We start from the raw sequence: 25,994 nt of genomic DNA, 5'->3' as shown, positions 1-25,994 counted from the left end.
GTTGGAAGGCACAGAATGTCACTGAATTCTAGGGTGCAGAGTAGCAGCCCTGGTAGTCTGTATTCGCAAAAAGAAAAGGAGGACTTGTTCTAGTCTCTAAGGTGCCTCAAGTCCTGAATTCTAGGGAACTGCCTTGGGGGGACAGTGAGGGGGTGCAAGGGAAAAGCAGCGGCCCCTCCCTGCAGCACCCACCTGTTGCTCCTGAATGGCTGGTACCACTGGCAATGAGCCCCAGGACCCTGGCGTTCGCCCCGGGGCGCTGCCAGCAGGGGTTGGCGCCCCGCAGGGCCCAGCCTTCTCGGGGGCTCTGGGCAGCGCTTCTGGACAGACGCAGGGCCCGGGAGCGTGTGGGGAGCTGGAGGGTGAGTGGAGGCGGCTGTGGCATTTGGGCGCCGGTCGCGGCCCCTGGGCAGCTCCCGCCAGGGCGGTGCAGGGGAGCCTGGCATCCAGGGCAGGGGGTGGGTCTCTGACCCTCCTTCCCGGCGCTGGGGGTCTCCCGGGAGGCTGCAGAGACGCTGGACGGTCGGAGCAAGAACTGGCGGCCGCACTCTGAGACCACCCAGAAATGCCTTGTGCTTAGCCCCCGGAGCCCTTTCCTCGGGGCTCCCACCCCAGCCGGCCCAGGGGCCGGATCCGTGCCGAGCTGGGCACTGGGGCGGGGGGGGGGGACCCCAGGGGGAAGGGACCTGGCTTGGTGGCCGATACCAGGGTGATGGGCGCGCTAAGCGGGGCGGGAAGCAGAGAACGAGAGCCCGAGGGCGTGGGGGCTGCCCGGGGGGCATCCTTGGGGGGGCGGGCGGTGGGGGGGGGTCCTCTGCCCGGCCCCGTTGCCGGGAGGCAGCGGGCGGGGGGCGGTGCGGACCGGGCTGGTTGCCGGGAGACGCTGTAAACAATGGGGGGGGGGGGTAATCCCAGCCCCGCCGCCGCCGCCCGGCTCAGTGCTGCGGCCGCCGCCTCCGCAGGCTTCCCTCGGGTCCGCAGCGCCCCGCCGCAGGCTTCTCTCGGGTCCGCACCCAGGTCAGTGTTCTGTGTCAGCTGACGCGGGTGGGTTCCATCCCCCCCGCGCCCGGGTTCCCGGGGACACTCCTGCCCGCACCCCCCCGATCCGCCTGGGGCCCCATCCCCCTGCCTGCACCCCCCCGATCGCCCTGGGGGCCCCATCCCCCTGCCTGCACCCCCCCGATCCCCCTGTGGCCCCAGCTCCCTGCCTGCACCCCCCCGATCCGCCTGGAGCCCCCAGCTCCCTGCCCGCACCCCCCCGATCCGCCTGGAGCCCCCAGCTCCCTGCCTGCACCCCCCCGATCCGCCTGGAGCCCCCAGCTCCCTGCCCGCACCCCCCCGATCCGCCTGGAGCCCCCAGCTCCCTGCCCGCACCCCCCCCGATCCCCCTGGAGCCCCCAGCTCCCTGCCCGCACCCTCCCCCCGATCCCCCTGGAGCCCCCAGCTCCCTGCCCGCACCCTCCCCCCGATCCCCCTGGGGGCCGCAGCTCCCTGCCCGCACCCCCCCCCCGATCCCCCTGGGGGCCGCAGCTCCCTGCCCGCACCCCCCCCCCCGATCCCCCTGGAGCCCCCAGCTCCCTGCCCGCACCCTCCCCCCAATCCCCCTGGAGCCCCCAGCTCCCTGCCCGCACCCTCCCCCCGATCGCCCTGGGGGCCGCAGCTCCCTGCCCGCACCCCCCCGATCCGCCTGGAGCCCCCAGCTCCCTGCCCGCACCCCCCCTGATCCGCCTGGAGCCCCCAGCTCCCTGCCCGCAACCCCCCGATACCCCTGGGGGCCGCAGCTCCCTGCCCGCACCCCCCCCGATCCCCCTGGGGGCCCCAGCTCCCTGCCCGCACCCCCCCCCCCGATCCGCCTGGAGCCCCCAGTTCCCTGCCCGCACCCCCCCCGATCCCCCTGGAGCCCCCAGCTCCCTGCCCGCACCCTCCCCCCGATCCCCCTGGGGGCCGCAGCTCCCTGCCCGCACCCTCCCCCCGATCCCCCTGGGGGCCGCAGCTCCCTGCCCGCACCTCCCCCGATCCCCCTGGGGGCCGCAGCTCCCTGCCCGCACCCCCCCCAGATCCCCCTGGGGGCCGCAGCTCCCTGCCCGCACCCCCCCCAGATCCCCCTGGGGGCCGCAGCTCCCTGCCCGCACCCCCCCCGATCCGCCTGGAGCCCCCAGCTCCCTGCCCGCACCCTCCCCCCCGATCCCCCTGGGTGCCGCAGCTCCCTGCCCGCACCCTCCCCCCGATCCCCCTGGGGGCCGCAGCTCCCTGCCCGCACCCTCCCCCCGATCCCCCTGGGGGCCCCAGCTCCCTGCCCGCACCCTCCCCCCGATCCCCCTGGGGGCCCCAGCTCCCTGCCCGCACCCTCCCCCCGATCCCCCTGGGGGCCGCAGCTCCCTGCCCGCACCCTCCCCCCGATCCCCCTGGGGGCCGCAGCTCCCTGCCCGCACCCTCCCCCCGATCCCCCTGGGGGCCGCAGCTTCCTGCCCGCACCCCCCCAATCGCCCTGGGGGCCCCAGCTCCCTGCCCGCACCCCCCCAATCGCCCTGGAGCCCCAGCTCCCTGCCCGCACCCCCCGATCCCCCTGGGACCCCAGCTCCCTGCCCGCACCCCCCCAATCGCCCTGGGGGCCCCAGCTCCCTGCCCGCACCCCCCGATCCCCCTGGGGCTCCAGCTCCCTGCCCGCACCCCTCCGATCGCCCTGGAGTCCCCAATTCCCTGCCCGCACCCCCCCGATCGCCCTGGGGGCCCCAGCTCCCTGCCCGCACCCCCCCGATCACTCTGGGGGCCCCAGCTCCCTGCATGCACCTCTGGATTCCCCTGGAGCCCCAAGACCCCTGCCTGTACCCCCCGATCCCCCTGGAGCCCCCAGACTCCTGCCTGCCCCCCCGATCCCCCTGGGGCAACCAGCTCCCTGCCCAACCCCCCTGATCCCCTGGGGCCCCCAGCTCCCTGCCTGCATCCCACATCCCTAGGGGCCTCCATCTTCCTGCCCAGACCTCCACATCCCTGGGGCCCCCAGCTCCATGCCTGCAGCCTCAGATCCCCCAGATTCCTGCCTGCAACCCAGATCCCTCAGGGCCCCCAGCTCCCTGGCCAGGCCCCCCAGATCTCCCAGGACCCCCAGCTCCCCTCACACACACACACATCCCTGACTCCTGGGACTAGCGGGAGCAGCTGCTCTTTCTGAGCTTCCTCTCCATACAGTGTGTACTGAGCAAATCTCTCTGACTGAAGTGCTGATCCTAGCCCCTCTAACTTTCCTGCTGGGGGTCGTCCCTTCATGGTCACTGCCTCTGTATTTCCAGCTTTACCAATTTATCATAGTGATCCTTTGCCCTCTCTAGTATCTCCCAGCCAAAGATCTCAGAGTGCTTTACCGATATAAACACATTATATGGGATCAATATCATGATTTTACCTATTGGGAAACTGAGGCACAGAGACCGGTAGTCAGAGGCACAACCAGAGAGAGAACCTGGGAGTCCTGATGCCCAGGCCTGTTCTTCTGCTCCACGCCCTTTCCTCCCCACCCTCTCCTGAAACTCTGCATCAACAGCAGCAGCTTGCCCAGCACTTGAGATCTGGCAGAGCTGCAGAGGCCATGGTGTGTGGTCAGCAGCAGCTGTTCCTCTGAAAAACGGTGGGTTCTCTGCCTGCTCTGGGGATGGGACTCCCTCGTGCCTCTGTCGGAGTCCGAGCCCTGGAGCTCCCAGACATTGGTCTCTAGTCCCCCTGGAAATGAACTTTCCCCTTTGAGCTGTGGCTGACCCTGCCCCCGTTTCTTCCCTTGGCGAAATTTCAGCTGGCTCCACCCACCGCTTTCGGGCAGCCTCTGTTTGTTGTCCCTGATGCCGTGGTAACTGGATAAAAGAGAAAGCGAGAGCGTGCAGGATCTCCCTGGGGCAAACCTTATGAGGTTCTTTGCCTCAGGAAATCCCGGCCCTCGGGGCAGGAAGAGCTCCTTGGCCTTGCTGGTCTTGTCTCCTTGTTTCAGAGTAACAGCCGTGTTAGTCTGTATTCGCAAAAAGAAAAGGAGTACTTGTGGCACCTTAGAGACTAACCAATTTATTTGAGCATGAGCTTTCGTGAGCTACAGCTCACTTCATCGGATGCATGCCGTGGAAACTGCAGCAGACTTTATATACACACAGAGAATATGAAACAATACCTCCTCCCACCCCACTGTCCTGCTGGTAATAGCTTATCTAAAGTGATCATCAGGTTGGGCCATTTCCAGCACAAATCCAGGTTTTCTCACCCTCCACCCCCCCACACAAATTCACTCTCCTGCTGGTGATAGCCCATCCAAAGTGACAACTCTTTACACAATGTGTTTATTTGAGCATGAGCTTTCGTGTGTAAAGAGTTGTCACTTTGGATGGGCTATCACCAGCAGGAGAGTGAATTTGTGTGGGGGGCTGGAGGGTGAGAAAACCTGGATTTGTGCTGGAAATGGCCCAACCTGATGATCACTTTAGATAAGCTATTACCAGCAGGACAGTGGGGTGGGAGGAGGTATTGTTTCATATTCTCTGTGTATATATAAAGCCTGCTGCAGTTTCCACGGCATGCATCCGATGAAGTGAGCTGTAGCTCACGAAAGCTCATGCTCAAATAAATTGGTTAGTCTCTAAGGTGCCACAAGTCCTCCTGTTCTTTTTGTCTCCTTGTGCAATTCATCCCCGGAGACCTTCCCCCCCGGTAGCCGGTGTGACCTTTGGCTGCGCGCGTCAGGTGCGGAGCGGGTGCAGCAGGGAGCCCAGCGTGGCGTCTCAATGCACCAGCGCCTCTCCCTCTGTGTGCCAGGGCAGGCCTCCCTGGGGGGCGGCCTCTAATGCACCGCTGGGAGCGGCAGGAGCGCTCCAGAGAGCCGCGAAGGGGGGCTAAAAAAGCAGAGGGAAAGTAGGATCCTTCCTTGCCGTGCTGCAGTCCGCCAGGCCATCTCTCCTGCAGCCGCGCGACTGCTTCTGCAGACCCAGCGACGCCGGGGCAGCGGCAACGTCCCCACCGAGTCCTCTCCCGGGCCCGAGACCCAGCAGAGAAAGCTTCATCCCCAGAGGGGAATTCCGGCTAGGGCAGAGCGCGGGTGCGGGGCAAGGATGGCTGTGTCACCTTAGGGAGAGCCCAGGTCCGCCCGCCACCTCTGCCCTCGCCCCTGGGGTCGGGGCCCGGGTCACAGGACTCCTGCGGCGGCGTGCTGGGTTCTCTGGGGGACTGCCTTCCCCCGGCTGACGCGTGACGGGGCCATTCCCAGAGCAGCTCTCTCTGCTGACTGAGGAGAAATAATGATCCTGGCGCACGGAACCCTTCATCCGGGCATCTCGAACAGCCGCCCAAAGACAGGGCTGTCGTGTGGCCATCCCCACTGTATCGAGGCACACGGAGGTAAAGCAATCTGCCCAAGGTCATGCAGAGAGGCTGGAAAAGCTGGGAGGAGATCCCAGGTTGCCTCACTCCCAGTCCCCTGCTCTAACCAGTAGACATGCTGCTGTGGTTTTAGATGTGCTGCTGTCCCCTACTGGAGTGTGACAGGCCAGCCTGTGTGTTGCAGGGGGATGGGCATCAAGTAGGCGTGGGGGCCCCATTCCCACCTGTGGGGGCAAAGGGCTGTTGCTGCTGCCCAGCCCTCTCCCTAACCGGGGCTTTCTGTCTCCTCACCAGCTGTGGGAAAGCACCGGGGATCCAGCATGTCTGCCGACGTCTGGGTGGGAACATGGAGACCCCACCGGCCCAGAGGGCCCATCGCTGCTCTCTACAGCAGTCCCGGGCCCAAGTATGGGCTCCCCACAAACGTAGGTGAGAGAAAGCGTCAGCGAAGAGCCGGCCAGGCCAGCGGGAAGGGGAGCTCCCATCCCCCCCAGGGTCCATGAGGAGGGGTGGCCCGGGGCTCTCCGCCAGCATCATGGAGAGAGGAACACACGGGCCAGCTGGCAGCTCCGTGCACATGTCCAATGCTCTGCTTTGGGGGCGCTCTCCACCCGCAGCCGAATGGGGCTGCTCATCCATCCTGTGTTCACCCCAAGGGCGCCCCTCACCATGCCCCCTTGCACCAAGGGATCTCTTATTTCTCCCCCACTCACTGCTCTTCCTACACAACAAGGCCTGTGCTGAGGGAGCTCTCTCCTCCCCTTGCCCTCTCAGGTCTGGACTGGGGTCCATGCCTGCCCCAGTGGCCTGTGTGGAGAGAGCTCTGCCATGCCCCACGCTCCCTTCAGGGCTTTTCTTGGGGGCTCTCACTATCTGGCCCATGCCCTCTGCGCCCTGGCTCTACCTCTCCTTCCTGTTGCAGGTTACCCCCTTCACGACCCCTCCCGCTACCGAGACCCTGCATACAGCTTCGGCATCCGCCACCCCTATCTGCAGGATGAGTGCTCCCCGGGGCCCAAGTACATGGTGCCAGCCAAGATGACCATGAAGGGCAAAGATGGTAACCCTGCCTACTCCATCTATGGCCGTCCCAGGGATCTGATGCCCTTCCTGACCCCTGGGCCAGGTGAGTCTGTCCCCTTCTCACTCGCTCTGTACAGCCAAGCTATGTGGGTGCGGCTTAATTTGTGTGTAGTGTGTGTGATTTAATGCCTGTGATGGAAAAGGGTTGCTCCTTCCAGTCCATGCTCCAGGGCTCTGGACAATCCAGGTGTGTTTGTCCCGAGTGATAGAGCTCCCTGTAAAGCCGATTTTGTATTTATTTATTTATTTTTTAAAAGGCTCCATGGGCGATGCTGGCAATTACAGGCTGGTAAACCTGACTTCAGGTGCAGCCAGATTGGTTGAAAGGATGATAAAGAACAGAATGATCAGACACACAGATGAACACGATTTGGTGGGGAAGAGTCAACACAGCTTTAGTAAAGGGAAATCATGCCTCTCCCATCTATTAGAGTTCTTTGAGGGGGCCTACAGACGCATGGATAAGAGTAATCCAGTGGCTATAGTGTACTTGGACTTTCAGAAAGCCTTTGAAAAGGTCACACACCAAAGTCTGTTAAGCAAAGTAAGCAGCGACAGATAAAAGGGAAGGTTCTCTCATGGATCTGTAACTGGTTAAAAGACAGGAAACAAAGGGTAGGGATAAATGGTCAGTTTTAATGTTTGAGAGAGGTAAATAGCTGGGTTCCCCAAGAATCTGTACTAGGACCTGTGCTGCTCAGCATATTCAAAGATGATCTGGAAAAGGGGTGAACAGTGAGGTGGCAAAATTTGCAGATGATACAAAATTACTCAAGATAGTTAAGTCCAAAGCTGACAGCACAGAGCTACAAAAAATCTCTCAAAATTGTGCAACACAATGGCAGGTGAAATTTCCATGTTGATAAATGCAAAGTAATGCACATGGGGAAAACATAATCCCAACTATACTTGCAAAATGAGGGGGTCTAAATTAGCTGTTACCATTCAAGAGAGAGGTCTTGGAGTCATTGTGGAGAGTTCTCTGAAAACATCGGTTCAATATGCAGCAGCAGTCAGAAAAGCTAATAATGTAAGGAACGGTTAGGAAAGGGACAGAAAAGACAGAAAATATCATAGTGCCACTATATAAATCCATGGTACGCTCGCGCCTTGAATACTGTGTACAGTTCTGGTCACATCATCTTAAAAAAAAAGATTAGGGCTGTCAAGCCATTAAAAAAAATTAATTGCAGTTAATTGCATGATTAAAAAATTAATCATGATTAATCGTGTGATTAAAAAAAATTAATCGCGATTAATGAGTGATTAATCGCACTGTTAAACAGTAATAGAATACCATTTATTTAAATAGTTTTGGATGTTTTCTACATTTTCAAATACACTGATTTCAATTACAACACAGAATACAAAGTGTACAGTGCTCACTTTAGATTTATTTTTATTACAAATATTTGCACTGTAAAAAACAAAAGAAATAGTATTTTTCAGTTTACCTCATACCACTACTGTCGTGCAATCTCTTTATCATGAAAGTTGATCTTACAAATGTAGAATTATATACAAAAAATAACTGCATTCAAAAATAAAACCATGTAAAACTTTAGAGCCTACAAGTCCAATTAGTCCTACTTCAGCCAATCACTAAGGGTATGTCTACACTACGAAATTAGGTCGAATTTATAGAAGTCGGTTTTTTAGAAATCGTTTTTATATATTCGAGTGTGCGTGTCCCCACAGAAAATGCTCTAAGTTCATTAAATGCATTAACTCGGCGGAGTGCTTCCACAGTACCGAGGCAAGCGTCGACTTCCAGAGTGTTGCACTGTGGGTAGCTATCCCACAGTTCCCGCAGTCCCCGGAAATGAGATTCAAAAGTTCGCGGTTCTTTTCCTGTCTACCTGGCCAGTGCATCTGACTTGAGAGTGCTGTCCAGAGCGGTCACAATGGAGCACTCTGGGATAGCTCCCGGAGGCCAATACCGTCGAATTGTGTCCACAGTACCCCAAATTCGACCCGGCAAGGCCTATTTAAGCGCTAATCCACTTGTCAGGGGTGGAATAAAGAAATCGATTTTAAGAGCCCTTTAAGTTGAAAAAAGGGCTTCATCGTGTGGACGGGTGCAGGTTTACATCGATTTAACGCTGCTAAATTCGACCTAAAGTCCTAGTGTAGACCAGGGCTTAGACAAACAAGTTTGTTTACATTTGCAGGAGATAATGCTGCCTGCTTCTTGTTTACAATGTCACCTGAAAGTGAGAACAGGTGTTCTCATGGCACTGTTGTAGCCGGCGTCGCAAGATATTTACGTGCCAGGTGCACTAAAGATTCATACGTCCCTTCATGCTTCAACCACCTTTCCAGGGGACATGTGTCCATGCTGATGACTTGGGTTCTGCTCGATAACTATCTAAAGCAGAGAGGACCGATGCATGTTCATTTTCATCATCAGAGTAGGATGCCACCAGCAGAAAGTTGATTTTCTTTTTTGGTGGTTCAGGTTCTGTAGTTTCTACATCGAAATGTTGCTCTTTTAAGACTTCTGAAAGAATGCTCCACACCTCGTCCCTCTCCGATTTTGGAAGGCACTTCAGATTCTTAAACCTTAAGTCAAGTGCTGTCACTATTTTTAGAAATCTCATAGTGGTACCTTCTTTGTGTTTTGTCAGATCTGCAGGGACAGTGTTCGTTAATCAAACAGCATGTGCTGGGTCATCATCCGAGATTGCTATAACATGAAATATATGGCAGAATGCGGGTAAAATAGAGCAGAGGACATACAATTCTCCCCCAAAGAGTTCTGTCACAAATTTAATTAATGCATTGTTTTTTTAACCAACATCATCTGCATGGAAGCATATCCTTTGGAATGGTGGCTGACACATGAAGGGGCATATGAATGTTTAGCATATCTGGCATGTAAATACCTTGCAAAAGTGCCATGCGAATGTATGTTCTCACTTTCAGGTGACATTGTAAATAAGAAGCGGACAGCATTATCTCCTGTAAATGTAAACAAACTTGTTTGTCTTAGCGATTGGCTGAACAAGAAGTAGGACTGAGTGGATTTGTAGGCTCTAAAGTTTTACATTGTTTTGTTTTTGAGTGCAGTTATGTAACAAAGAAACAAAATCTAAATTTGTAAGTTACACTTTCACAATATTGTCTTACAGTATTTGTAGGAGGTGAATTGAAAATTACTTTCTTTTGTTGATCATTTTTACAGTGCAGATATTTCTAATAAAAACTAATATAAAGTGAGCATTGTACACTTTGTATTCTGTGTTGTAATAGAAATCAATATATTTGAAAATGTAGAAAAACATCCAAAAATATTTAATAAATTTCATTGGTATTCTAGTGTTTGACAGTGTGATTAATCATGATTAATTTTTTAATTGCAGTTAATTTTTTGAGTTAATTGCGTGAGTTAACTGCGATTAATCGACAGCCCTAAAAAAGATATATTAGAATTGGGGAAAGTACAGAAAAGGGCAATAAAAATGATTAGGGGTCTGGAACAGCTTCCATGAAAGGAGAGATCAAGAAGGCTGGGACTCTTCAGCTTGGAAAAGAGACGACTAAGGGGGGATATGACAGAGGTCTATAAAATCATGAGTGGTGAGGGGAAAGTGAACAAGGAAGTGTTGTGTTATTTACCCCATCACATAACACACAAACCAGGGGTCACCCAATGAAGTTAATAGGCAGCAGGTTTAAAACAAACAAAGGGAAGTATTTCTTCACACAACATACAGTCAACCTGTGGAACTTGTTGCCAGGGGATGTTGTGAAGGCCAAGACTATAACTTGGTTCAAAAAAGAATTAGATAAGTTCCCGGAGGACTGGTCCATCAATGACTTTTAGCCAAGATGGTCAGGGATGTAACTCCACGTTCTGGGTGTCCCTAAGCCTCTGACTGCGAGAAGCTGGGACTAGACAACAGGGGATGGATCACTCGAAAAATTGCCCGGTTCAGTTCATTCCCTCTGAAGAGCCTGGCTCCAGCCACTGTCAGAAGACAGGACACTGGGCTAGATGGACCATTGGATTGATCTGATGACCATTATGTTCTTATGTTACCCTGGAGAGATGATTCCCCAGCCCCATAGATATCGCTGCCAAGGACTGATCCTGAGAGTCAGCCTAAATTCCCTTCTTGTTAATTCTATGCCATTCCTCCTAATTCCCCTCCTCCTTGTGTAGCCTGCTTGCTAATCCCGCTCTGTCGCAGGCTTCACACCCTTCTGATATTTGCAGACTTGTGTGTAGAGTGCAGGGCAGGAGCACTAGATATGGGGGGAGTTCTTAGTTACTCTAGTCCCGCCCTCTCCCAGCAGGGGACATTGTGGGGAGCGGGGCAGGGTGCTGGCTGTGGGGGGAGCTCCCAGCGACTCTAGCCCCAGCTTCTTCCAGCAGGGGGTGCTGTAGGGCGTAGGACAGGAGCGCGGGCTATCTGTGAGCCTGCCAATCAGTGGGGTATGGGGTGAGCCCCTCCCATCTATGATCCGATATTATCCTCCCTCTTTGTTTCAGGTCGATATTCTCCAGAGAAGGCAGGGAAATGGGCCTATCGCTCCGCGCCCATCTACTCGCTTGCTTCGCGCACGAAGGAGTTTGCGAATGACCAGACTCCAGGTAGGAGAGCCCACGGGGCTAAGCTCCGACCCAGCTCCTGCTCCCCCTGCCCCACTGCATGGCTGGCCTCGAGGTTCCAAGGTGCAAATCAGTGCCCGTTGGCTCAGACCTTTGTCTGGATTCTCCCCTTCCCCTTCCCGGAAGCCCTGACTCCAGCACATGCCTGTCTCCATGCCCAGGGACCCTAGAGCCAGTTCACGGCTTTCCCAGCCTCTTATCCAAAGCGGGTGCTACGGGGCAGGGTGGCAAGAGACTGTCAGAGAGGGGATCAACCCACCGGTTCGGGGTGCAAGTGGACCCTGGATTCTTGCAACTGCTGAATGCTGCAGAGAGGCCAGAGCCGCTGGAGGAGACAATTCTGCCAAGCCTGTTGCAGGATTGGTCCCGGATCTGTTTGTGATCATCCCTCGCCCCCCGACTGCTCAGCTTCTCCCCAGCACACTTCTGGGAGAGGGGCCTGGTTCAGAGGGTGTGACCGGCACAAGCTGGGGGATAATGATCATTCCCCACGGCCCTGCACTCCCCCAGTTGCTCACGGGGGAGTGGGGCAGTGCAATCATAAAACAACCAGCTAATTGCAGCTTCCCCAACCTGGAACGTCATGCCTGGGCCCCGTACGCTCGGCTGACTGTGCCAGAATCCAAGCCCTTGGCAATGGAGCGCCAGGCGGGGATTTAGGACCCGAGAGATGGCAGGGGTCAGTTGGGAGTTTCCCCGCTGACGTAACTGGAAAGGGGGGAGTCACCCTGTTCCCAGAGCCATGCACAGGGCCCAGCTCTCCCCTGGGGACACCGTTGCTCTGGGTGCCCGCCCTCGATGCCAGCGCAAAGCTCGGCCGGCTAGGAGAGCAGAGACGGGCTGGCCCAGGAGGCTTGTGAGGGGGCTTTTCAGATGACTAAGGCCCAGGTAGATGGGGCTCTCGGAGCGGGGGGTCATGCCAATTCGTGGGGAGAGACTGTTCCTGCCCCTCCAGGAGCAGCAGGCAGTCTTGCTGGCTCCTTAGACCCACAGGTTTTGGTGCCCGCAGCTGATCGAGTCCAGGGTCCCCATCTCGGGGGGGCCCCGGCAACCGGGGGAAACGAGCCCAATGGTGCGGCCACCCCTTGCACCGAGTCGCAGCCACTGGCTGAGATTTGGCCCGCGCGCCCCTCCGTCATGGCAGGGCAGCCAATGGGAGAGAGCAAGGCTGGCCTCACCCAGGGTGGGAGGGGAGGGATGCCACAGCCTCACAGCTGCCACTGCCCTCCCCTGAGCCCTCCCCAGCCTCACCTCATTCCTGCCCTCCCCACCCCTCCCCATTCCCTTCTGCCCTCGCCCCCCCGAGCCCTGCCCTTCCCCAGCCTCACCTCACTCCTGCCCTCTCCACCCCCCCGTTCCCTTCTGCCCTCGCCCCCCTGAGCCCTGCCCTTCCCCAGCCTCAACTCACTCCTGCCCTCGCCCCCCTGAGCCCTGCCCTTCCCCAGCCTCAACTCACTCCTGCCCTCCCCACCCCTCCCCATTCCCTTCTGCCCTCGCCCCCCCGAGCCCTGCCCTTCCCCAGCCTCACCTCACTCCTGCCCTCTCCACCCCCCCGTTCCCTTCTGCCCTCGCCCCCCTGAGCCCTGCCCTTCCCCAGCCTCAACTCACTCCTGCCCTCGCCCCCCTGAGCCCTGCCCTTCCCCAGCCTCAACTCACTCCTGCCCTCCCCACCCCTCCCCATTCCCTTCTGCCCTCGCCCCCCTGAGCCCTGCCCTTCCCCAGCCTCACCTCACTCCTGCCCTCTCCACCCCTCCCCATTCCCTTCTGCCCTCGCCCCCCTGAGCCCTGCCCTTCCCCAGCCTCAACTCACTCCTGCCCTCGCCCCCCTGAGCCCTGCCCTTCCCCAGCCTCACCTCACTCCTGCCCTCCCCACCCCTCCCCATTCCCTTCTGCCCTCGCCCCCCTGAGCCCTGCCCTTCCCCAGCCTCACCTCACTCCTGCCCTCTCCACCCCTCCCCATTCCCTTCTGCCCTCGCCCCCCTGAGCCCTGCCCTTCCCCAGCCTCGCCTCACTCCTGCCCTCCCCACCCCTCCCCATTCCCTTCTGCCCTCGCCCCCCTGAGCCCTGCCCCTCCCCAGCCTCACCTCACTCCTGCCCCCCGCCCCCTCCCCCAGAGCTGCCCTGTCAGATTTCTGATTTGTCCACAGTGGTGTTTGAATGGCAGATCTGACCCCTGCTGACCCGCTCTTCCCTCCATCCCAGGGCCTGCCGCCTACGGGCTCCCCCCAATGATCGGGCCCAAGGTCGTCAGCAAGAGCTCTGCCCCCAACTATTCCCTCCTGGGGCGCAGCTTGATCGGCACCTTCTGTGAGGACCTGAGCAAGGTGAGAGGCAGCAGCGGCGCTGGGGAGGGGGAGATGGGGGACGCGCCTGGCCGTGGGGAATGGGGGTTCAGGCTGCCGGCTGGGTTGCGGCTCGGCCTGCTTTGGGGGGCTGGGGGCGCCCCTGGGGGGGCCTGTTGGCGACTGAGCTCCCCTCTCCTTGTGTGCAGACGCCAGGGCCCTGTAACTACCGGGTGGTGGAGCCCAGCGTGTACAAGACCCGGGCCCCTCAGTACAGCATTCTCGCCCGCAACATGCTTCCTGGGGACAACACGCAGAAACCAGGGCCCGGGGCACACAGCCCGGAGAAGGTGAGGCGGGGGCTTGGGACACACACACACACACATGGGCTCACAAGAGCTGTTGTGGATGGGACGTGGGGGGGTGCAGTGTGTGTGCAAGTGGGGGGGTGATGCAGTGTGTGTGTGGGTGATGCACTGTGAGAGTGGGGGGTGATGCCGTGGGTGTGCGGGTGGGGGGGTGATGCCGTGTGCGTGCGAGGGGGGGGTGATGCCGTGTGCGTGCGAGGGGGGGTGATGCCGTGGGTGTGCGAGTGGGGGGGTGATGCCGTGTGCGTGCGAGTGGGGGGTGATGCCGTGTGCGTGCGAGGGGGGTGATGCCGTGGGTGTGCAAGTGGGGGGGTGATGCCGTGTGCGTGCGAGTGGGGGGGTGATGCCGTGTGCGTGCGAGGGGGGGTGATGCCGTGGGTGTGCAAGTGGGGGGGTGATGCCGTGTGCGTGCGAGGGGGGTGATGCCGTGGGTGTGCAAGTGGGGGGGTGATGCCGTGTGCGTGCGAGGGGGGGTGATGCCGTGTGCGTGCGAGGGGGGGTGATGCCGTGGGTGTGCAAGTGGGGGGGTGATGCCGTGTGCGTGCGAGGGGGGTGATGCCGTGGGTGTGCGAGGGGGGGTGATGCCGTGGGTGTGCAAGTGGGGGGGTGATGCCGTGTGCGTGCGAGGGGGGGTGATGCCGTGTGCGTGCGAGGGGGGGGTGATGCCGTGTGCGTACGAGGGGGGGTGATGCCGTGGGTGTGCAAGTGGGGGGGTGATGCCGTGTGCGTGCAAGTGGGGGGGTGATGCCGTGTGCGTGCGAGGGGGGGGTGATGCCGTGTGCGTGCGAGGGGGGGGTGATGCCGTGTGCGTGCGAGGGGGGGTGATGCCGTGTGCGTGCGAGGGGGGGGTGATGCCGTGTGCGTACGAGGGGGGGTGATGCCGTGGGTGTGCAAGTGGGGGGTGATGCCGTGTGCGTGCGAGGGGGGGTGATGCCGTGTGCGTGCGAGGGGGGGTGATGCCGTGTGCATGCGAGGGGGGGGTGATGCCGTGGGTGTGCAAGTGGGGGGGTGATGCCGTGTGCGTGCGAGGGGGGGTGATGCCGTGTGCGTGCGAGGGGGGGTGATGCCGTGGGTGTGCAAGTGGGGGGGTGATGCCGTGTGCGTGCGAGGGGGGTGATGCCGTGGGTGTGCGAGGGGGGGTGATGCCGTGGGTGTGCAAGTGGGGGGGTGATGCCGTGTGCGTGCGAGGGGGGGTGATGCCGTGTGCGTGCGAGGGGGGGGTGATGCCGTGTGCGTACGAGGGGGGGTGATGCCGTGGGTGTGCAAGTGGGGGGGTGATGCCGTGTGCGTGCAAGTGGGGGGGTGATGCCGTGTGCGTGCGAGGGGGGGGTGATGCCGTGTGCGTGCGAGGGGGGGTGATGCCGTGTGCGTGCGAGGGGGGGGTGATGCCGTGTGCGTGCGAGGGGGGGTGATGCCGTGTGCGTGCGAGGGGGGGGTGATGCCGTGTGCGTACGAGGGGGGGTGATGCCGTGGGTGTGCAAGTGGGGGGTGATGCCGTGTGCGTGCGAGGGGGGGTGATGCCGTGTGCGTGCGAGGGGGGGTGATGCCGTGTGCGTGCGAGGGGGGGGTGATGCCGTGGGTGTGCAAGTGGGGGGGTGATGCCGTGTGCGTGCGAGGGGGGGGTGATGCCATGTGCGTGCGAGGGGGGGGTGATGCCGTGTGCGTGCAAGTGGGGGGGTGATGCCGTGTGCGTGCGAGGGGGGGTGATGCCGTGTGCGTGCGAGGGGGGGGTGATGCCGTGTGCGTGCGAGGGGGGGTGATGCCGTGTGCGTGCGAGGGGGGGGTGATGCCGTGTGCGTGCGAGGGGGGGGTGATGCCGTGTGCGTGCGAGGGGGGGTGATGCCGTGGGTGTGCGAGTGGGGGGGTGATGCCGTGTGCGTGCGAGGGGGGGTGATGCCGTGTGCGTGCGAGGGGGGGTGATGCCGTGTGCGTGCGAGGGGGGGGTGATGCCGTGTGCGTGCGAGGGGGGGTGATGCCGTGTGCGTGCGAGGGGGGGGTGATGCCGTGTGCGTGCGAGGGGGGGTGATGCCGTGTGCGTGCGAGGGGGGGTGATGCCGTGTGCGTGCGAGGGGGGGTGATGCCGTGTGCGTGCGAGGGGGGGGTGATGCCGTGTGCGTACGAGGGGGGGTGATGCCGTGGGTGTGCAAGTGGGGGGGTGATGCCGTGTGCGTGCGAGGGGGGGTGATGCCGTGTGCGTGCGAGGGGGGTGATGCCGTGGGTGTGCAAGTGGGGGGGTGATGCCGTGTGCGTGCGAGTGGGGGGGTGATGCCGTGTGCGTGCGAGGGGGGGTGATGCCGTGGGTGTGCAAGTGGGGGGGTGATGCCGTGTGCGTGCGAGGGGGGTGATGCCGTGGGTGTGCAAGTGGGGGGGTGATGCCGTGTGCGTGCGAGGGGGGGTGATGCCGTGTGCGTGCGAGGGGGGGTGATGCCGTGGGTGTGCAAGTGGGGGGGTGATGCCGTGTGCGTGCGAGGGGGGTGATGCCGTGGGTGTGCGAGGGGGGGTGATGCCGTGGGTGTGCAAGTGGGGGGGTGATGCCGTGTGCGTGCGAGGGGGGGTGATGCCGTGTGCGTGCGAGGGGGGGGTGATGCCGTGTGCGTACGAGGGGGGGTGATGCCGTGGGTGTGCAAGTGGGGGGGTGATGCCGTGTGCGTGCAAGTGGGGGGGTGATGCCGTGTGCGTGCGAGGGGGGGGTGATGCCGTGTGCGTGCGAGGGGGGGTGATGCCGTGTGCGTGCGAGGGGGGGGTGATGCCGTGTGCGTGCGAGGGGGGGTGATGCCGTGTGCGTGCGAGGGGGGGGTGATGCCGTGTGCGTACGAGGGGGGGTGATGCCGTGGGTGTGCAAGTGGGGGGTGATGCCGTGTGCGTGCGAGGGGGGGTGATGCCGTGTGCGTGCGAGGGGGGGTGATGCCGTGTGCGTGCGAGGGGGGGGTGATGCCGTGGGTGTGCAAGTGGGGGGGTGATGCCGTGTGCGTGCGAGGGGGGGTGATGCCGTGTGCGTGCGAGGGGGGGTGATGCCGTGGGTGTGCAAGTGGGGGGGTGATGCCGTGTGCGTGCGAGGGGGGTGATGCCGTGGGTGTGCGAGGGGGGGTGATGCCGTGGGTGTGCAAGTGGGGGGGTGATGCCGTGTGCGTGCGAGGGGGGGTGATGCCGTGTGCGTGCGAGGGGGGGGTGATGCCGTGTGCGTACGAGGGGGGGTGATGCCGTGGGTGTGCAAGTGGGGGGGTGATGCCGTGTGCGTGCAAGTGGGGGGGTGATGCCGTGTGCGTGCGAGGGGGGGGTGATGCCGTGTGCGTGCGAGGGGGGGTGATGCCGTGTGCGTGCGAGGGGGGGGTGATGCCGTGTGCGTGCGAGGGGGGGTGATGCCGTGTGCGTGCGAGGGGGGGGTGATGCCGTGTGCGTACGAGGGGGGGTGATGCCGTGGGTGTGCAAGTGGGGGGTGATGCCGTGTGCGTGCGAGGGGGGGTGATGCCGTGTGCGTGCGAGGGGGGGTGATGCCGTGTGCGTGCGAGGGGGGGGTGATGCCGTGGGTGTGCAAGTGGGGGGGTGATGCCGTGTGCGTGCGAGGGGGGGGTGATGCCATGTGCGTGCGAGGGGGGGGTGATGCCGTGTGCGTGCAAGTGGGGGGGTGATGCCGTGTGCGTGCGAGGGGGGGTGATGCCGTGTGCGTGCGAGGGGGGGGTGATGCCGTGTGCGTGCGAGGGGGGGTGATGCCGTGTGCGTGCGAGGGGGGGGTGATGCCGTGTGCGTGCGAGGGGGGGGTGATGCCGTGTGCGTGCGAGGGGGGGTGATGCCGTGGGTGTGCGAGTGGGGGGTGATGCCGTGTGCGTGCGAGGGGGGGGTGATGCCGTGTGCGTGCGAGGGGGGGTGATGCCGTGTGCGTGCGAGGGGGGGTGATGCCGTGTGCGTGCGAGGGGGGGGTGATGCCGTGTGCGTGCGAGGGGGGGGTGATGCCGTGTGCGTGCGAGGGGGGGTGATGCCGTGTGCGTGCGAGGGGGGGTGATGCCGTGTGCGTGCGAGGGGGGGTGATGCCGTGTGCGTGCGAGGGGGGGGTGATGCCGTGTGCGTACGAGGGGGGGTGATGCCGTGGGTGTGCAAGTGGGGGGGTGATGCCGTGTGCGTGCGAGGGGGGGTGATGCCGTGTGCGTGCGAGGGGGGGTGATGCCATGTGCGTGCGAGGGGGGGTGATGCCGTGTGCGTGCGAGGGGGGGGTGATGCCGTGTGCGTGCGAGGGGGGGGTGATGCCGTGTGCGTGCGAGGGGGGGTGATGCCGTGTGCGTGCGAGGGGGGGGTGATGCCGTGTGCGTGCGAGGGGGGGTGATGCCGTGTGCGTGCGAGGGGGGGGTGATGCCGTGTGCGTGCGAGGGGGGGTGATGCCGTGTGTGTGGGTGGGTGATGGAGGGGGGGGGTGCGCACGCAGTGGGGGAGCTAAGGTCTCAAGCAGGATTGTAGTCGTGGGCGGGGGGGGGATGCCCTGAGATCTGACGGGGGAGGGGAGGGGGCGTGTGTGTGTTTCTAACGTGGAAGCCAGGCTCTCCGCAGGGTACCAGCGGGTGCTGGGGGGAGGAGCTGAGGTCTCACGCACTGACCCTGCGGTGTTCTGCCCCCTCCCCCTGCAGTACGTCCAGCAGCGTGGCCAGACCTTTGGGATCCGCCACTCCGACTACCTGGCGCCCCTCATCGTGGACGTGGTGGATTAAGCGAGCGCGGCCGGAGGAGCCGAGGGAGCGGCTGATCGCGGGCGTTAGTGAGAGGGACGGGCTGGACAAGAATTATGCATTTGAAAATCTTTACTGACTTAACACTCTGTGCAGCCGTCTTTGGCGAGTCAGCCCCCAGCTCCTCAGGCCCAGGGGGACCCGGGGAGCTTGGGCCTGGCTCCTTCAGTCGGACAGTGGAACTGGAGCAGGCCATCATGTGAGTGCTGAGCTCCAGGGGGCGTGTGGAAAGAGGGTGAGGCGAGGTCAGGCTGGCTGCAGTGCCCCCGCCAGGCCAGGGTCATTTGCACTAGCCCCAGTAGCTCAAGGGCCCCCCCTCATGTTCTGACTTTCACTCCTGGGGGAGATCCATTCACAGTAGCGGACACCGGGGGCAGCCCACGCGCCTGAGCTCTCCTCCCTGCGGTGCCGAGGACAGAGCTAGTCCCAAGTGGGGAGATTAGGGGACCTAGTGCAGCAACTGGCTCCCACGCAACGCAGCTCAGCCCACCAATGCCCCTCTCCCGTGGCGAACAATTGCTGGATCCTTGCCCAGCGCTTTTTGCCCACCGGTGAGGAAGGGGAAGGGTCTCATTTGGACTGCTCCGTGCCCTAATGTTTCCCCATCAGCCCCTGGGATTGACCCTCTCTGAGCACAGGTCACTGCCACCATCAGCTACGAGCTATTGTCCAGGGCTTTGTCCAGCCTACAATGGGCTTCCCACCCATCCCCTGGCTGGCCAGTTCGCTCTCCTCACCCATCTCTCTGCCAGGGCGTCTTCCCAGACCCTCAGGCTACATTCCCTTTGCTCAGTTTGAGCCCACTCCTCCTTATCACACCCCTTTATCATGCTGATTCCTCTCCCTGTTCTCCTGCTGCCTCTTGGCTGTCCCTAAGCCAGCCTCGGCAGGGTTAGTGCTTTCAGCCTCCCCCTCACCCCACGACTCAGTAGTGTAGCTGCTCTTATTTGAGTTCCCTCCATTGTGTTGACATCTTTCTGGCGCCAGATCCCTGGAGCTGAGCACAAGCTGAGCTCTCCCCGGAGCTGTGCAGAGAGGGTCCCGGCCTGCACTGGGATGAGAGGCCCAGAGCTGAGCGTTCCCCGAGCTGCTCCGGCCGAGCCCCGTTCACGAGCCCCTGTCCAATTCTTTCCATTTGCTGACCCTTTTCTGTCTTCCTTGTGTCAGGGGAAGGGTCCCACTGCAATATGCTGCATGGTCTGTGCTCATGCTGCGGGCACTCAGGATAGAAATTGGATCCTCCTGCTCCAGATACACAGGACCCACCCACTTGCGCGACAGGAGAATCACCCCCTAGCTGTCCCTCTGTCCGGGCTCACAATACACCGTTGTGCAGTTCTGATCCACTAGAGGGCAGGGCTCTCCCTATCGTTCTCTGTGTCACACACACTCTAGCCGGTTCCTTGCAGACAGGATATATTTATACCCAGATGTGGTTACAATAACCACATCCCCATCTCTGTAGGGAAACTGAACACAAAAACAAGCTCCAGGCGAGGCACAAACCACCCTAGGGGGTTCTGGGGAGGGAGAACCTGCTTTGGCTCACTGAGCAGGGGGGTTATCTTGGCCTAGATGTTAGAGAGCAGACAGCTCTGTCTGGAGTGTTATTCGGTCTGGGGAAGTTATAAATATTCCGTGACAGCGGACTCCCACTCCTTCCCTGGGAGGCAATTCACCACTCCCATAGATTCATAGACAGTAAGACCAGAAGGGACCATTATGATGACCCAGCCTGATCTCCTATATAACACATGCAATTGTTTCTGCATCGTGCTCAGAACTTCCGATTGAGCTAGTGCATATCCTTTAGAAAGGCATCCAGGTTTGACCCACTGCGTCCCTAGGTCAGATTTCCCAACGGTTAATTACCCTCACTGTGAAAACAGGACATCTTATTTCTAGTCTGAATTTGTCTGCCTACAGGTTCCTCCTTTGCCTGCCAGCTTAAAGAACTGTCAACAGTCAGAAATCTCTTCCCCCAGTGGGTAATTGCAGACCATGGTCAAGTCCCCTCTTAACCTACCCTTGGATAAACTAAAGCGGATGAGTTTTCTTAGTCTCTCACTGTAAGCCAGGTTGTCCAGAGCTCAGATCATTTTCCTGGCTCTTTCCTGAACCTTCTCCAATTTTTCAACATCTTTTTTGAAGTGCGGACACCAAACCTGAGCACAACATACACTAATGTCGGGAAGCCATGACTGTACCTGGCCATGCGTCAGCTCCCTACCTCCTCTGCCGTGGGCAACACAAATCCCACCTTCTCAGCCTAGGCAGGCTCCGCTGTCCCTCTGCATGTTAGCAACAGGCCCACCTCAACCCCCGAGCCCTCCGAGGGGCTCCCTGGAGCATCCAGCCCTGCTCCACTGGACACTCGCATGTTTCACTGCTCCCGAAGGAACAGCCCAGCCCACCTTACCAGCTCCACCTCACATCACGACACCGCTTCACACACAGCCCTTAGGCATGTTTAGAGTGAAAAGAAGCAGAGTTTATTTAACAAAGAGAGTCAAATGGTAGCAAATAGGAATACTGGAAACCAATGGTTACATATCAAATAAAAGCAGAACCCGCATTGTAAAACCTGGACGTATGTAACTAACACACACCCAGAGTCCTTGCAGTGTTTTGCAGCCAGGCCTAGCTGTGCTCCGTTTTCATGAGGGAAGCCATGCTGTCAGCTTGTCTCCTTGGTGAAGGGGATGGGGCGGGGGAGGAACCTCTGCCCCCCCAGGGATGCTCCAACACTCCAAGGTCTTTACTCACAAACAGGGTGCTGTCCTGCTGGTTGTTGTTTTTTCCTGTGTGCCTCTTTGCTGTTGATTTCACATGCTCTTGATCAGCATTCAGCTCCGTCTGTGGACAGGTCTCCTTTGTAAAGCGGACAATACCCAATACACACAGGACCAGCCGGAGAGCAAGAGAGACAGGTCTCTTCCCTCCTGCCTGATAGGAGCAAGTTCATCCCTTTGTGCAACCTGCCTTAACTCCCAGACCTTAAGCACATGATTTCCAGTACAGATACATAATTCCAGAAACATTATCTGTCCGTACGCTTTGCAACGATTATGATGACCAGCTCTAGGCAGAGCCCTCATGTCATAAATGTAAAGGGAAGGATAACCACCTTTCTGTATACAGAACTATAAAATCCCTCCTGGCCAGAGGCAAAACCCTTTCACCTGTAAAGTGTTAAGAAGCTAAGATAACCTCGCTGGCACCTGACCAAAAAGACACAAAAACAGGAATATACATTCCATTCAGCACAGCTTATTTACCAGCCATTTAAACAAAAGGAAATCTAATGCAGTTCTAGCTAGATTACTTACTAACAAGTTCTAAGACTCCATTCCTGTTCTGTTCCTGGCGAAAGCATCACACACACAGACAGACCTTTTGTCCCTTCCCCTGTCCTCCCCACCCCAGCTTTGAAAGTAACTTGTCTCCTCATTGGTCATTTTGGTCAGGTGCCAGCGAGATTATCCTAGCTTCTTAACCCTTTACAGGTGAAAGGGTTTTGCCTCTGGCCAGGAGGGATTTTATAGTTCTGTATACAGAAAGGTGGTTACCCTTCCCTTTATATTTATATACCTCACATGCCACCCTTTGGTAATCTTAACCTGTACACATCTGACCCAGGGTATCCCTGTAAAACGCCAGCAACTCTGTGCCTCCTGAGGGTCCCGGGTCGCACCTCACCCTTTACCCTGACTCTGTGGACTCTTCCACTGGCTAATCCGTATGCGTCAGCTTGGAACCCTCCTGCCCGGACACTGCATCTGCCACCACATTCTCTTTGCCTTTAATATGGAAAATTTCCATATCATATTCCTGCAGCGCTGTGCTCCAGGGCATCACTCTGGAGTTGCTACCTTTTCTCCTGTGTAATTGTACCAAAGGAGAGGGGTCTGGTAGGACCCCTACCAGACCCTTGGAAGCTTTCAAGACCCTTGGAAGCTTGTTCCAATACTCAACTATCCTTATAGCTAGCAAGTTTGTCCTAATATCTCACCTAAATCTCCCTTGCTGCAGGTTAAGCTTGTATTGTCCAGGAGAGGGCTGAGCAGTACAGGAAATCCATTTCTGGGGGGAAATCCAGGACTGGGTCTGTGTGGGCGTCATCCTGCAGTAGAAACAAGGCTGGTAAGAGCTGAGTTGTGCCTGGCTGCAGATCACATACACCCCAAGCTGGAAGCGACTGATGGGCTGGAGCCTGTTGGGGAGCAGTCCAGGACTGGAAGCTACAGAAGCAGAGCAGTGTGCCGGGCCCCCCCAGGTTAGAGCCAGGGTGACACAGCTACTCCCTAGTTTGGACTGTGCCCTGGGTCTGTCACACTCTCAGGGCTTTGTCCTGTTTAGGTACCATTGCTATAGGCAACTCCCAGGGGCTTTTTGACTCAGTGATTACCCCTGTTTCAAGCACGCTTCCCACCTCCTCCTGAACTTGTTTCTGCATTTCCCCTTCAGCCGGGGATGCTCTGCTAGGAACAGGGCGGGGCCCTGAGGTTTGCATGGAGTGTGCAATCTTGGCAGTTAAACCTGGTGAGGAAAATACCGCTTTGTGGTACTTTGAAAGGGCCGGTGTTTCCTGCTTTAGGGTGGGATTTAATTCCGCCCTAAATTCAGAGCTTTTCAGGGGATTCTCTGCCATGCTCTCCCTGACCAAATTCATTAAAGGGACACAGAAGGTTTCTTCATCAGCACAACTGTCATAAATATAAAGGGAAGGGTAAACACCTTTAAAATCCCTCCTGCTCAGAGGAAAAATCCTCTCACCTGTAAAGGGTTAAGAAGCTAAAGGTAACCTCGCTGGTACCTGACCAAAGTGACCAGTGAGGAGACAAGATACTTTCAAAAGCTGGAGGGGGTAGAAACAAAAGCTCTCTCTGTCTGTGTGAAGCTTTTGATGGGGACAGAACAGGAATGGAGTCTTAGAACTTAGTAAGTAATCTAGCTAGATATGTGTTAGATTATGATTTCTTTAAATGGCTGAGAAAATAAGCTGTGCTGAATGGAATGGAATGGATATTCCTGTTTTTATGTCTTTTTGTAACTTAAGGTTTTGCCGAGAGTGATTCTCTAGGTTTTGAATCTAATTACCCTGTAAGGTATTTACCGTCATAGAATATCAGGGTTGGAAGGGACCTCAGGAGGTCATCTAGTCCAACCCCCTGCTCAAAGCAGGACTGATCCCCAATTAAATCATCCCAGCCGGGGCTTTGTCAAGCCTGACCTTAAAAACTTCTAAGGAAGGAGATTCCACCACCTCCCTAGGTAACGCATTCCAGTGTTTCACCACCCTCCTAGTGAAAAAGTTTTTCCTAATATCCAACCTAAATCTCCCCCACTGCAACTTGACACCATTACTCCTCGTTCTGTCATCTGCTACCACTGAGAACAGTCTAGAGCCATCCTCTTTGGAACCCTCTTTCAGGTAGTTGAAAGCAGCTATCAAATCCCCCCTCATTCTTCTCTTCCATAGACTAAACATCCCCAGTTCCCTCAGCCTCTCCTCATAACTCATGGGTTCCAGTCCCCTAATCATTTTTGTTGCCCTCTGCTGGACTCTTTCCAATTTTTCCACATCCTTCTTGTAGTGTGGGGCCCAAAACTGGACACAGTACTCCAGATGAGGCCTCACCAGTGTCGAATAGAGGGGAACGATCACGTTCCTCGATCTGCTGGCAATGCCCCTACTTATACATCCCCAAATGCCATTGGCCTTCTTGGCAACAAGGGCACACTGTTGACTCATATCCAGCTTCTCGTCCACTGTAACCCCTAGATCCTTTTCTGCAGAACTGCTGCCGAGCCATTCGGTCCCTAGTCTGTAGCAGTGCACGGGATTCTTCCATCCTAAGTGCAGGACTCTGCACTTGTCCTTGTTGAACTTCATCAGATTTCTTTTGGCCCAATCCTCTGGTTGGTCTAGGTCCCTCTGTATCCTATGCCTACCCTCCAGCGTATCTACCTCTCCTCCCAATTTAGTGTCATCTGCAAACTTGCTGAGGGTGCAATCCACACCATCCTCCAGATCATTTATGAAGATATTGAACAAAACCGGCCCCAGGACTGACCCCATCCTGATTTTACAGAGGTGATTCTTTTTATTGTTACTTCTTTTTTACTGTTACCTCTATTAAAATTCTTCTTTTAAGAATCTGAATGCTTTTTCATTGTTCTTAAGATCCAAGGGTTTGGGTCTGTGTTCACCTGTACCAATTGGTGAGGATTTTTATCAAACCTTCCCCAGGAAAGGGGGTGTAAGGTTTGGGAGGATTCTGGGGGAAAAGACGTTTCCAAATGGGCTCTTTCCCAGTTATATACCTGTTAGATGTTTGGTGGTGGCAGCGATAAAGTCCAAGGACAAAAAGTAAAATAGTTTGTACCTTGGGGAAGTTTTAACCTAAGCTGGTAAAAGTAAGCTTAGGAGGTTTTCATGCAGGTCCCCACATCTGTACCCTAGAGTTCAGAGTGGGGAAGGAAACTTGACATGGTGGCAGAGCGGTGGGATTAACTTGAAATCATTTTGAGATCAATTTGAGATTTTTTGAACCTGAAGCACAGATCTTAAAAAGGAATTTTTTTTTCCTTTGGGCTGCCAAAAAGCAGGTTTTTTGCTGAAAGCAGTTAGATGTTTTTTGTTTTTCTCTGCTTTGGGGCCAGAGCAGAGACAAAAGGGAATTGTCTTTTGTGAGCTGGAGTTTTCTCTACCTAAAGGCAGGGTATTTAACCTCCTGCAGCGAAATTCACCAGTCTTCACAGACCTGAAGAAGTTTTTTTACCTAAGAGCAACTAGAGGGGTTTTCTGCCTATTTGCCTGGAGACAAAGACGTTAGGGTTTGGCGGTTTTTTTGTTTTTTTTTTCTGTAGGCTGACAATCACTATCAGAGAATATAGGTATCATATTACAGCACAGCAAACTTTTACAAGCCAAGTTTTTTGTTTGTTTGTTTGTTTTATTTCTCACTCTCGGGTGTAAAGTTAGTTAAAAACAGAGAGGCAAAGATGACAGAAACCAAGACACAACACAAATTGGAGTTAGCCAGACTGGAGGCAGCGAAAGAGGCAGGAAAAAGCCCTAGAAGCTGCCTGCAGGAGACCTATGGAGGCAAGGGCCAAAGAACTGGAGAAGGAAAAAGAGAGGAAGCATGTGGAGGAGGAGAAGGAAAAAGAGAGGAAGCATGCACTGGAGATGGAGAAGGCAAAGCCTCAGCAGAATATATCAACAAACCCTAACAATCCTTCTCCAGGTACCACTTCCCATCCCAGAAAGTTCCCCACCTACAAGGCAGGCGATGATACCGAGGCCTTCATAGAAAACTTCAAAAGGGCCTGCGTTGGGTACAGCATCTCTACAGACCAATACGTGGTAGAGCTGAGGCCGCAGCTCAGTGGACCCTTAGCTGAGGTGGCGGCTGAAATGCCTAAGGAACACATGAACAAGTATGAACTGTTTAAATCCAAAGCGAGAGTCAGAATGGGGATAACACCCGAGCATTCTCGTAGGCGGTTCAGAGCCCTAAGGTGGAAACCAGACGTGTCATTTACCCGACATGCCTACCACATTGTGAAACAT

The 25,994-nt window shown here is 58.0% G+C and overlaps 1 protein-coding gene across 2 annotated transcripts; it reads left to right on the top strand.

The window, feature by feature from the left end:
• Window positions 1-928: 928 nt before the first annotated feature.
• Window positions 929-21,540, top strand: CIMAP1B (ciliary microtubule associated protein 1B). 2 transcript variants are annotated; one of them, XM_073332182.1, is made up of 7 exons: window positions 929-1,017; window positions 5,647-5,781; window positions 6,275-6,478; window positions 10,931-11,032; window positions 13,253-13,374; window positions 13,542-13,682; window positions 18,317-21,540. In XM_073332182.1, the coding sequence occupies exons 2-7, from the start codon at window positions 5,673-5,675 to the stop codon at window positions 18,395-18,397; spliced, it is 759 nt and encodes a 252-aa protein (XP_073188283.1). In that variant the 5' UTR covers window positions 929-1,017; window positions 5,647-5,672; the 3' UTR covers window positions 18,398-21,540. The 2 variants fall into 2 exon arrangements, with proteins under 2 accessions (XP_073188283.1, XP_073188291.1); XM_073332190.1 differs by having other exon boundaries at window positions 936-1,005.
• The last annotated feature ends 4,454 nt before the right edge of the window (window positions 21,541-25,994 follow it).

Source organism: Lepidochelys kempii, chromosome 1 (assembly GCF_965140265.1).
Source record: "Lepidochelys kempii isolate rLepKem1 chromosome 1, rLepKem1.hap2, whole genome shotgun sequence".
In the NCBI taxonomy this organism is placed as follows: Eukaryota; Metazoa; Chordata; order Testudines; family Cheloniidae; genus Lepidochelys; species Lepidochelys kempii.
This window is presented reverse-complemented; position numbering and strand designations above follow the sequence as displayed.